The sequence below is a fragment of the Embiotoca jacksoni genome, unplaced genomic scaffold, assembly GCF_022577435.1.
Source record: "Embiotoca jacksoni isolate LCO1_2020_lvr unplaced genomic scaffold, fEmbJac1.0.p SCAF_34, whole genome shotgun sequence".
Taxonomy (NCBI): domain Eukaryota; kingdom Metazoa; phylum Chordata; class Actinopteri; family Embiotocidae; genus Embiotoca; species Embiotoca jacksoni.
Window position 1 is genome coordinate 3,053,338 of NW_027185386.1, and position 12,395 is coordinate 3,065,732.

Here is a 12,395-nt window from a genome sequence, read left to right on the forward strand (position 1 = left end):
TTTGTTTGAAATGACAAAAATATTTTATTACCTTCAGAAAAATAATAAAGCAGACATGAATAAAAGGGACGTTCAGAAGCTGAGAGAAAACGCTCGGTATGACAGATTGGTGAACACGTTGATGTGGTCGCTGCTGCCTCCCACCGTCAGCACCTGCACACAAACACAACACACTGCGCTAACGGGGTGTTCACTGACCCTCTCATCTGTGTGTGTGCGTCTCATTCAGGGAACGGTTGTTTGTTGTGTTGCGTTCAGGGACTCACCCGGTGCTCGCTGCTGTTGGTATTGAGCTGCAGTGTGTTCAGGCTCTGTGGAGTGCAGGGAATCTGAGCTTTGACCTCTCCACCCAGCAGACAGTGGGACACAAATGCACCTTCACCCACCGCCAGGATCTACACAGCAGCAAGTGAACGCGTCATAAACATAAACAACGGTAAGTGAACGCATCATGACCATAAACAATGGCAAGTAAACGCATCACTGTAACGGTGAAATGCAGTGTTATCCTCACCATGTCCTGGTGGAAGGCGGCCTGACGCTGGCAGCCGGTCAGAGGGAAGACGGAAGTGGGAGACAGAGAGCGGAGGTGCCACAGAGACAGAGACGGACCTCCACCGCACAGCTGGAGACACACACACAATCTTTTAAAACATCTGCACACGCGTGACCGCAGCCGGCACCGCAGTTGCGTCTAATTTTCCCCCCGACCATCAGACACATTCAGAATCAATCAGTTATTGAAACAGATGCAAAAATAAAATCCTGTGACCAACTTTAAAACGGTTTTTTTCCCCGTTAAACTGAATGCATTTACGTCTCAGCTGTTTTTTTCCTCCATGCAGTGTTTTTATTCACAGGAGGACTTGAACGCATCAGGTGAGTTCACTTACCATCCAGTCGGAGTCGGTGGTCACGCAGCTGATCCATTTTCCGTACTGAGGCCGCGCGCAGCTCTGAAACACACCAGACTCTGTTCATTTTTCTTCCTATTTAGGGATCAGGTGATGAAGAGGAGGAAGACGTGGTGCTCCTACCTCGTACTTGTGGACCTCGATGCAGTGGACGCTCTGACCCGTCCTGCCGTCTGCACATCAACACATCACTGTTATTACCTCACAGCGCTCGGCTGACACAAGTCTGTCCAACATGGCCGCCGTCACTCACCCCACATCCTCACGGCCCCGTCCTCCCCCCCCGACAGGATCTCCGCCTCCCGCTCTCTGACGCTCACGCAGTGGACGTAGTCCGAGTGACCGCGGAGCACCGACTGAGGGCGGAGAACAGGGTACCGTCACCATGGAAATGAGGTACAGTCGCCATGAAAACACAAAACTGTCGTCATGGAAACAAGGCAATTGTTGCCATCGAAACGCAGAACCGTCACCTGATGAAACACAAAACTGTCGAACACGATTCGGTAAAAACGAGAAAAGTTTTGCGAGATAAAAAGAAGGCGGAGTCGGCAGCAGGAAGCTGAAGATGAAACTCACCTTGAAGACGCCGTGTTCCAGGTCCAGGATGTGGATGTTGTTGTCTCCGCCTCCAATTACCAGGCTGTTGTCCTGACAACCGAAACGTTAAATAACACGTCAGAGACAAATTTCCTGTTTACTACCTCCAATGTGTGCGTGCGTGTTTTCTCACTCGGTGGTTGATGGCCATGGAGTTGATCTCAGGGATCTCCAGACTGGATCTGTACAAAGAGACGATCAATCAATCACTTCAATCGACCAATCAGAGTCAGGTGAGCGGGAGAGACAGGAAGTGACAGTGGTGTCTCACTTGTAGTCAGGTCTCTTGGTCCACAGCGGTTTGACGTTCTGAGGAAACAGGAAGTGACAGTCAGACTAACGTCCTCAGACGGGTCACCTGTTCGGGTCCGAGGTGGGCGGTACCTTCTTGGTGAGCTCGGTCCAGCTCCAGGCGCTGACCTCTCCGTTTCCCGCGCTGATCAGCTGACCGTCGGAGGACAAAAGGCAGAACACCGGACCATCATGAGCTGAAGGGACGAGACGAACATCAGAGACGAGTCAAACCCACCGCTCGTCTCAACCGTCAGCGTAGGCCCCACCCACTACCTCTGATTTTAAACCAATCAGGTGTTAACTGTCTGTGACAGAATAGAAGCTTCAGGAAAAAAACCGAAGTCTGAAAACAACAACAAAAACTCTTCGTAATCGAAATGATTTTATTCTTAGTTTAAATGTTTTTATTAAAAACGTTACTTTTGATTAAAGTGAAAGAAATTTGCTCTGAAAACTTGTTTTTCTGACATAAACAAACAGACAAATGTTTGTTTTCTCTGTTCCGCTGAATCCATCGGACCAAAGCCGTAAAAACAATCCGTCTGATCGATCCTTCGAGCCGTCTGATTGGAGGAAACCTCGACCCAAATCAAGCAGGAGATTCACTTTAACATTAAAATGTTTTAAAACTTGTTCTTGACTGTTTATGTTTTCATCCATCAGGAAGTAAACATTTATTTAAATGATTTTTGAATGGAGTTTGGTTGAGGCCTCTTTATCTTTCTATAAAACAGCCAAAGAGAAGAAAAAAAACAAAAAAAAATCACAGCGTATTGATTCTTTATCAGTTCCTTCAGTGAAGCTGATCGATCGGACTGAAACTGTAAAAAACGATCAATCGGTCCGATTTATCCTTCGAGCCTTCTGATTGGAGGAAACCCCCGATGACCTCACCTGTGAAGGTCAGAACCGGTTTCTGGTTGAGTGCGGTGGCGTCCGGACTCAAAGCAGCAGACAGGCTGGAACACAGAGGTCATTGATCAGATATTTGATCAGTTGATTGATTAGATATCTGAAGCACGAGGCGGAAGAGGTGCGTTTGTTTCGTCTCACCTGAACAGTGCGATCTCTCCGTAGTTGTTTCCGGCTGCGAGGAATCGACCGCAGGGAGAGAAGCTCTGAGAGAACACCGACATGTGGAGCAGCTGCAGACAACCATCAATACAGACCCATTAATCATTAATAAATCACTTATCCATCAATTAACAATCACTAAGCAGTCATCAATCAATTATCAATCGATCACAGTCCATGATTTTAAACCGACTCAAACTGTTGCTCAATTAAATAAATATTAACAGATTAATTTACTATTGATCATCTAATTGATTAATTATTTCAGCTCCAAAGTTTAAAAGTAGAAATTGAATTTATTTATTTCACCTTCAAACAAACAAACATTCAGGAAGTTCATCAATTTATCAACAAGAAATATTCAGCATATAATCAATCAATCAAACAAAAGGTACCACATATATATATATATATATATATATTGATCACCCTGAAGCCTCTGTATTAACATTAACATTAAAAAGTTCATGTTAGAAAGTCAAAAACACAAACAAACCTCACTTTGCAGCGTTGGTACATAAAACGTGCTTAAAGTAAATCTGACTCTGATCTGTTCTCACTTTAAGGACGTTCATTAATATCGTACATCAATATGTTCGGTATTATTTTAAAGGGCACGTGCTCGGCATTCATTCGGTTCCACCCACAGGTCTCTGCAACACCGATGCGGACCACCGGAACCGGAACAAACAGCGAAGCGCGGAAGAACACGGCCGCGTCTGATCAGACAGTGGGTCGAACCGATTGATTATTAGAACCACCTCCATCAAACCGAGAGCCGAATCACGCAGGAGATTCACTTCATCACGCAGATGTTCTCGAACTCGCTCTTCATCGTGTGTGTTTTTATAAATCAGGAAGTCACTAATAATTCTGCAGATTTCTGAACGGAGTTTTGTTGAAGCCTCCATCTTTTTGTGTAAAATCAGTCACCGAAATTGAAAAAAAGAACGATATAAATCACAGCGTATTGATTCAGTATCAGTTTCTTCAGTAAACAGACACGCTTGTGATCAGATGTTATCGATATCAGCAACGACAACACAAAGCGACTTGGAGCTCGAACACCCAGCGAGCGCCTTCATTCCCCGTCAGACCCGCCCGATGAACTTCTCAAACTTCACCTCGACGGGACCCATCGCGCTCCAGCTGGTCCTCAGAGGTTCTGGCTTCGGAGAGGTCCAGGAGATCCACAAACTAGAACGGATGAAACCGAGCCGGCGCTGCTGGGAGGGAAACGAACGAACCGAGGCTACTGAATGTGACGTCACTGAGGACGCAGGGGATCCTGGGACATGGGGTAGCCGACGACACGGCGGGGGGAAGGATAGTTGTTGAAAGATGAAGGAAACTGAACCATCAATACGTCCCGACAATTTCCTTCAATGATCAGTAATCATTAGTGAGTGTTGCGTTCACTTTCGTCGTAAAACTAAACGTTGGAGAAACTGAATCCGTTTATTTAAAACTCAATATGACACACTGATGCGGCACTATATATATATATAAAATCTGATGACGTCATATATAATCTATAGATCATCTGATGTCATCATGCATAATCAGAATTTATTCGGAGGACCAATCTGGATTTTTATTTTGATAATTTAACTCAATGTTTCTGCTGGTTCTTCTGGACTTTTATTTTGTAACCGAGTACTTTTACTGCAGTAAACTGAGTACTTCTTATACCTGCAGTAATCTGAGTACTTCTTATACCTGCAGTAATCTGAGTACTTCTTACACCTGCAGTAATCTGAGTACTTCTTACACCTGCAGTAATCTGAGTACTTCTTACACCTGCAATAATCTGAGTACTTCCTATACCTGCAGTAATCGGAGTACTTCTTACACCTGCAGTAATCTGAGTACTTCTTATACCTGCAGTAATCTGAGTACTTCTTACACCTGCAGTAATCTGAGTACTTCTTACACCTGCAATAATCTGAGTACTTCCTATACCTGCAGTAATCGGAGTACTTCTTACACCTGCAGTAATCTGAGTACTTCTTATACCTGCAGTAATCTGAGTACTTCTTATACCTGCAGTAATCTGAGTGCTTTTTATACCTGCAGTAATCGGAGTACTTCTTACACCTGCAGTAATCGGAGTACTTCTTACACCTGCAGTAATCTGAGTACTTCTTATACCTGCAGTAATCTGAGTACTTCTTATACCTGCAATAATCTGAGTACTTCTTATACCTGCAATAATCTGAGTACTTCTTATACCTGCAATAATCTGAGTACTTCTTATACCTGCAGTAATCTGAGTACTTCTTATACCTGCAGTAATCTGAGTGCTTTTTATACCTGCAGTAATCTGAGTACTTCTTATACCTGCAATAATCTGAGTACTTCTTATACCTGCAATAATCTGAGTACTTCTTATACCTGCAGTAATCTGAGTACTTCTTACACCGTGGGCCCTTCACCGTGGGCCCCTCAGCAGGTTAACCGTTCTCCGCCGTCCTCCTCTCTATACAGAACTCCGAGCTGATCGATACAGGTGATTGATTGATTGATGGACACTGAGTGACAGCTGCGAGGAGAGACACGGAACAGGTGTCCAGGTGAGACTGTTTGCAGCTCCAAGCTGATAAAATGACCTCGGACTGTCATTTGGCCTTGGGCAGCAGCCTGGCTCGGTTCGGTTCGGTTCGGCTGGCCTCCCGGTCTGCGTCCGGTTTGCATCGAAACGGCCCGGCTGGCAGGAAGGCAGCTCGGCGGAAGCGACCGAGGCCGCAGTCCGGCGGTAAAAACCGCTGCTTTAACGGCGGGGGGAAATTTTTTCCTCTGCGCATGATGACGCGCGTGTCACCGCGCTTGCGCCGCGCCGCACCGCGCTCCGCTCGGCTAGCAGCGGAAGCGGTAGGAAGTGTGCTGCTGAAGCGGCGGCAGGGGGACAGAGCGAAGAACCAAAAGTCGGTGGTTGAATAACGGAGGAAGAAATAACCATGTCTAATCCGTGAAACGTGCACATTTCGCATCTCCACGCCGCGCATCGTTCACCTGGGGGGCGCAGAGGCCAGTTGAGGGGTAAGTGTGGAGCGTGAAACGGCTCCGAGCCGCGGTTTTCCATCAAAGGGGGGCCGCGGTGTGTTTGTCGAGATCTTTGTGTAGCTCCGGGCTAGCCTGCATGCTAACCCTCCGCGAGCTCCCGCAGCGGCGGCCGCTTTCGCCCCGGGACGAGCTCCGTGTGTCCGATGTGAGAATAAAAAAAAGCGGCCCGTAGCGTGTGCGAGGACCGTGTCCGTGTTTTCTTTGTCATTTCGGTGTTTTGAACTTCCGTTCGTGTCATCGCGGGGGGTTGCTAACGGACTAGCCAGGCGCTAATGCTAACGTTAGCTCGGCCGTGTCTCCTCCGCTTTTCGCCGTTTTTTTTTTTTTTTTCTTCGAAAAGCGTTTTTAATCGAGTCAGAAACGGTCCCGGTGAACCGGGGGTTGGTTTTTTTTTCACACAGTGTTCCGGTCAGCGGGCCCCTGCTCGGCGCTGAGCCGAAGCCCGCCGTCAGGTTGTGTTTTTGTGGGGCTAAAAAAAAAAAAAAAAAAAAAAAAAAAAAGCGGAGCGAGTGAACCCGCGCTCGCTCGCTCGCTCGCTCGCTGGGGGGAAAATGGCTCTGCTGCTCTGAAAGCCATTTTCCGACGCAGACTCGGTCTGAATGGAAGCGGGCTGATGGCTCCGCTCTGCTGGGAGCATCATGTCGGAAACACACGGCTCCTCCGCCGCAGACCTCCCTCCCCCTCCGCCGCCACCACCCCCCTCCACACCGCCCTCCTCTCTCCCTCCGTCGGCCTCCCCGCCAGACCGGGCTGGGGCGTCGCTCCCCCCGGTTACAGAGGAGGACTCGACCGAAGGAAATGTCGGCGGCGGCGGAGGTGCCCCGCTTTGTCCCGGTAGATTCCTGAAACCGAGCGAGGGGAGACGGGCCAAGGTCAGGGGGAGGGGTGGTAGGGGGGCCCGCCGCCGCAGCCGGAGCGCCTGATCCCGGGTTAAATAATGATAACAACACGGTAGTTTGGCGTTTAACGTGACCGTCTGTTCGGAACCGATTAAACCCGGCATGCGTTTGAACAGACCCGGGTTTTTTATTTATTTCACCCGGGCGACCTGACGCGATCTGGCTCGAGCCCGGGACCGGCGCCTGGTTAAAGTTCCGTTTAATGAGGCGGGAAGAGGTTTGTTTACATGATGAGACGGAGAAGTTGGACGGATAAAGGCGGGCCGGTGATTGGCTGCTCGGAGGATCAATGAACTGCTGATTTTTTTTTTTTTATTGTGGATGATTTCACTGCGCAGCTTGTTTTGTTTCCTGGATAAACATGACGTGTCAGACAGCAGGTAAACAAACAAACACGTAAATAAACAGCAGATTCAATGGATCAGAATCAAGTGGGGGTTTTTTTGTGGGTTTTTTGTGGGTTTTTTTTTTAGTTCATGTAAAATAACAGATCCGAGCTGCCACTGGCGTGTTTACTATCAATTAATCTGCTGATTTTATTAATTCATATAATTAATTCTTGTTTATTGGAACATCAGAAAAATGTTTCTGAGCTGAAGTCGTTTGATTTATTTTTTTTTTAACCTTTTTTCGTTATCGTTTGCTTAAAGAATTACTGATGTGATTGATCAATAATCACAATATTATCGGTTATTTTCCTCTCAGTTGACCAATTGATTAATACTCTGAGGTTTTGAAATATGCAGGTAAATATCACCATAAAGATCCTTTCAGCCCTCGCAGTACTCACATTTTGGTCCTAATTTCAGTTTTATTATAAACACTGAAGTTCTAGAAGTGTAAATCAGCTGAGCTCCTGCTGTCAGATAATTACTGACGAGTATTCAGAAAGTAAACGGAGATAAAAGATCTCCATATTTTCAGAGACATATAAACACTGTTGAATATGTAATAATAAGATGCAACTTCGATTTTCAAAAGCTGACTTATTTCTTAGCTTTTTAATTACAATAAACTATTTTTGTCGACCATCTGTTTTTTTTGTGAAACACAATTCACATACAACTTTTCATATTTATATGCAGTTTGTCATTTACATATTATTGTCCCCCAGACTGTATTGAACACATTTGATTATATATCACGGCGACAGGGTGGAAACTGAACATGTCAAAATAAAAATAAGATGGCTGTTCAGCTTTTAAAAAGGGTTAAATTTACTGGTTTATTCATTTTAGAGTTTAATTTATTTGTTGGTGTTAAAGTTTGTGTCATAGGAAAGTAAATATACAGTCAAATTCAAATAGGAGGACTGTAACTAATTATTTTTTATTAAGATAATTCATGTTTTGGACTAAAATTTTAAGGACTTCAGTTTCATTCGGCCGAGTCGCATCTTCTCTGCATTTTCTCTTAATTTTAAACTCTGTGAAATGACAGAATTCTGTTGTGTAACACACTTCAAACAAACCAAAACAGGAAGTGAAACACAAATAAACCTCCAAGAAAATCCAGAGAAACCAGAGATGGTTCAGAAGCTGCCTGAGAATCTGTCCGATTCTACGTTTCCGTCGGGTTCTCCGTATTCAGTGATGTTTTGTCTGAATTTACCCACGATGCATTGCAGACGGGAGCCGCTCAGACACAGTTCTGCTGCCGTTAAAGGGACAGTTGGTGTAAAAACAAAGTGAGCAGACGCAGGATAAAAACAGCAGGACGGACCTGTGGCTGACGTTACAGCAGCACGTTAACGAGCTCTCAGGCTGCAGCTGATTGGCTCCTGAACGGGCCTGTATGTCGGCGTTCACACGTTTCCATCAGATTAACACTGAGATTCACGTTAAAACAGAAGGACGGGACGTGATTATTACTGAGGAGGACAGCTGACATGAGGATTTATATATAATGACTCGTTACTGGTTTTAATTGCATAGCTGATGTCTGTTTTAGTTCGATTAATACAGAAACATTCATCTGCAGCTGTTTTATAACCAGTCGAGGTCTTAATTTGTTTAGTCAATGATAAAAATTAATTTACGCATTACGGATTAAATTTTGTTTTATCTTTCACTGCAAAAATAAAGTTGAAAATGACGAGATAAAATTGGACTTTCCATATTAGTGGCAGGCTTATAACATTTCGACTTACATTTCGACTTTGATTTTGGCATTTAGATTTTTGTTGACGACATTTTGACTTTATGCTAGAGATAAAAAATAAATAAAATCGTCCTCATTTTATTTCCTTCACGTAGTTCTAACACTTGTTCGTATAAATCACTTCCAGCTTCTCAGATTTCCACGATCCCTTTCGGTTTCTGATTTTTGACGCCATCACTAACGGCTGTTTTTCGCCGTCTTACAGACGAGAAGATAAATGGCTGCATTAAAACGGCAAATTATTCTGTCATGAAAATAATTGGGGCCACGTGTGATCTCGTTTTCCTCTGAAGTGAACGCAGCCGTGAACGTTCAGCGTTTCCCGTAGGTCAGTTTTAAAGCTGCTGTTTGGTTTCTTTGTCCTCACGTCAAACATCTGGCTGAACTCTGCTCCTCCTCCCCATTTCCTCCCAACTCTCCTCCTCTTTCTCCTCCCTGAACGCTTCCTCAAACCTTTTTTACAAGCGTCAGAAAACGGTGAAAAACACGCACGTCGGCGACGTCATTAATCAGCTGTCCGAATTAGAAGAATTCATTAATTAATAAATAAATAATTGCAGCTCATTAAACTGAATTGTTTTAACACTTAAAGTGCTTCACAGCTGACTGACAAACGGTTACATATTAAAAAGTCCATTTGAGAATTAAAATGTTTTGTTTTTTTAATGCAATAAAAATAAAAATCGTGTAAATTTACAAGAATTTTGTTAATATTCAAAAGATAACTAGAAATAAAATCCATCGGAGGAGAAGCAGCTCGTTAAGACCAGGTGGGAGTTGGTGTTGTTACCCAGAATCCTCAATACAGCAGAGAAATATTTCTGTTATTTTCATTTTTCAAATTAAAACCATCACATAATGAAGTCCGGTAAAGTTCAGTTCAATTCAATCATTTTATTTATAAAGCGCCAAATCACAACACAGGTTATTTCATGGCACTTAACACATTAAAGTTCTTATAGCAGAACTCTAAATTCAGCGATTGTGGGAAAAACACAGAAGTTGTAATGACGCCGTTTGACCACCAGGTTAATGCTAGCTTAGCATTAGCACGAGCCTCGGACAGGGAGCGCTCGTTTTACTTTGCAGCTGTACAGACCGCTGACAAATACACCTGAAGCACCACCTGGTGGTGCAACGAGGTAGTGCAGCTAATCTAACAGTTGCACTGCAGAATATACACTGCTCCAAAAAAATAAAGGGAACACTTAAACAACACGATGTAACTCCAAGTTAATCACACTTCTGGGAAATCAAGCTGTCCAGTTAGGATCAACACTGATTATGAATCAGTTTCACCTGCTGTTGTACAAATGAAACAGACAACAGGTGGAAAGGAGGCAATTATCAAGACAACTCTATAAAGGAACGGTTCTGCAGGTGGTGACCACAGACCATTTCTCTGTCCTCGTCCTTTCTGGATGATTGTTGGTCCCTTTTGCATTTTGCCAGTGTCCTCACCACTAGAGGTAGCATGAGGTGTCTCCAACCCACAGAAGCTGCTCAGGTAGTGCAGCTCATCCAGGATGGCACATCAATGCACGCTGTGGCGAGAAGATTTGCTGTGTCTGTCAGCACAGTGTCAAGAGCACGGAGGAGATACCGGGAGACAGGCCGGTCCACCAGGAGACGTGGAGGGGACCGTAGGAGGACAACAACCCGGCAGCGGGACCGCTATCTGCTCCTTTGTGCAAGGAGGAACAGGTGGAGCGCTGCCAGAGCCCTACAAAATGACCTCCAGCAGGCCACTAATGTGCATGTTTCTGCTCAAACTGTCAGAAACAGACTCCATGAGGGTGGTACGAGGGCCCGACGTCCACAAGTGGGGTCTGTGCTTACAGCCCAACACCGTGCAGGGCGATCGGACTTTGCCAGAGAACACCAAGATTGGCAGCTTCTCCGTCGGCGCCCTGTGCTCTTCACAGATGAGAGCAGGTTCACACTGACAGACGTGGTGACAGACGTGACAGAGTCTGGAGACGCCGTGGAGAACGTTCTGCTGCCTGCAACATCCTCCAGCGGGACCGGTTTGGCGGTGGGTCAGCGACGGTCTGGGGAGGCATTTCTTTGGAGGGCCGCACAGCCCTCCATGTGCTAGCCAGAGGTACCCTGATTGCCATTAGGTCCCGGGATGAGATCCTCAGACCCATTGAAGACCATATGCTGGTGCAGCGGGCCCTGGGTTCCTTCTGATGCAGGACAATGCTCGGCCTCATGTGGCTGGAGTGTGTCAGCAGTTCCTGCACGATGAAGGCATCGATGCTACGGACCGGCCTGCCCGTCCCCCAGACCTGAATCCAATCCAGCACATCTGGGACATCGTGTCTCGTTCCGTCCACCGATGCCACGTCCACCGCAGACTGTCCAGGAGTGGACTGCTGCTTTGATCCAGGTCTGGGAGGAGATCCCTCAGGAGAACATCCGTGGTCTCATCAGGAGCATGCCCAGGCGTTGTAGGGAGTGATACAGGCACGTGGAGGCCACACACACTACTGAGACTCATTTGGACTTGTCTTCAGGAATCTCCACAGAAGTTGGATCAGCCTGTGATCTGATTTTTCCACTTTTATTTTGAGTATGATTCTGAATCCAGACCTCCATGGGATAATGATTTTGATTTCCATTGATCATTCTTATGTTATTTTGTTCTCAACACATTCCACTATGTAATGAATAAAGATTTTCAACTGGAATATTTCATTCATTGAGATCTAGGATGTGTTGTTTAAGTGTTCCCTTTATTTTTTTATATATATATTATTATGCAATATGTTTAAATGAATATTCCGGTAATTTACGTTCAGATTTAGTCGAAGAGGTGTTTACTGAGTAGAAGTTCGAAGTCATGAAACGTGGTAAAACATTAAATCCGTCTCCACCTGAAACATCCCACCTTTTTAAATCTGTGGATGTTCGGAGGTTCTGTCGGCGAGAAGTTAAACCGCTGCCAGTCGGCCAGCCGGATTATCAGGCGGTGTCGAGTTAATCTTTAATGGGGCGGGAAACACAGACCGGCCGAATCTCTTCTCTTCCGTAACCTCGAGAAATCACAGAAAGTCCTTGAACGTGACGTCCCCGTTTTAATCCCAACGGCTGTAATGGAGATGAACACGACCGCCCGCTGTAATCTGCTGCAGATCACAGATTAGCTCGTTAAAACCGCCTCCCACTCGCTTTAATCACTCACAAACAACTATTGATCTGAGTGCTGACCTGTGTGTGTGGGGGGGGGGGGGGTGTTGTGTTTTCCAGCAGTTTCCTCTTTCCTTAACTGTCTGCAACCAACAGAAATGATGATAATACTAATAATCAGAATAACAATAAATGGAGTAAACTGAATATTAATTCGGGGGAAATCATTTTCCAATTATATTTTTTTTTTGTGTTAATA

At 45.3% G+C, this 12,395-nt stretch overlaps 2 protein-coding genes across 5 annotated transcripts in view; one reads left to right on the forward strand and one right to left on the reverse strand.

The window, feature by feature from the left end:
• thoc6 (THO complex 6) lies at positions 1-6,275 on the reverse strand. 3 transcript variants are annotated; one of them, XM_069165569.1, is made up of 13 exons: positions 5,895-6,275; positions 2,862-2,953; positions 2,703-2,767; positions 1,899-2,002; positions 1,786-1,823; positions 1,648-1,696; positions 1,494-1,565; positions 1,168-1,270; positions 1,038-1,087; positions 894-956; positions 515-625; positions 267-395; positions 1-153 (listed from the first exon to the last, which is right to left on the reverse strand). In XM_069165569.1, the coding sequence occupies exons 2-13, from the start codon at positions 2,942-2,944 to the stop codon at positions 73-75; spliced, it is 948 nt and encodes a 315-aa protein (XP_069021670.1). In that variant the 5' UTR covers positions 2,945-2,953; positions 5,895-6,275; the 3' UTR covers positions 1-72. The 3 variants fall into 3 exon arrangements, with proteins under 3 accessions (XP_069021670.1, XP_069021669.1, XP_069021671.1); XM_069165568.1 differs by lacking the exon at positions 5,895-6,275 and adding an exon at positions 4,007-5,718; XM_069165570.1 differs by lacking the exon at positions 5,895-6,275 and adding an exon at positions 3,379-3,923.
• The window catches only part of LOC138207954 (zinc finger protein 850), a 22,724-nt gene continuing 16,092 nt past the window's right edge, over positions 5,764-12,395 (forward strand). Inside the window, exon 1 of one of the 2 annotated variants that reach the window (XM_069165557.1) lies at positions 5,764-5,921. The gene's annotated coding sequence lies outside the window, so the exon portion shown is untranslated. Of the gene's footprint in view, positions 5,922-6,465; positions 7,225-12,395 lie in introns of those variants that run through there. The other variant, XM_069165558.1, reaches the window with a different exon arrangement.

Excerpts from the sequence above, each read along its gene's own strand:
- thoc6 (XM_069165568.1), bottom strand. Across the intron at positions 2,768-2,861 it reads GGAGAGATCGCACTGTTCAG|CCTGTCTGCTGCTTTGAGTC; the intron begins GTGAGACGAAAC and ends TCTGTGTTCCAG. Across the intron at positions 396-514 it reads CCGCCTTCCACCAGGACATG|ATCCTGGCGGTGGGTGAAGG; the intron begins GTGAGGATAACA and ends GCTGCTGTGTAG.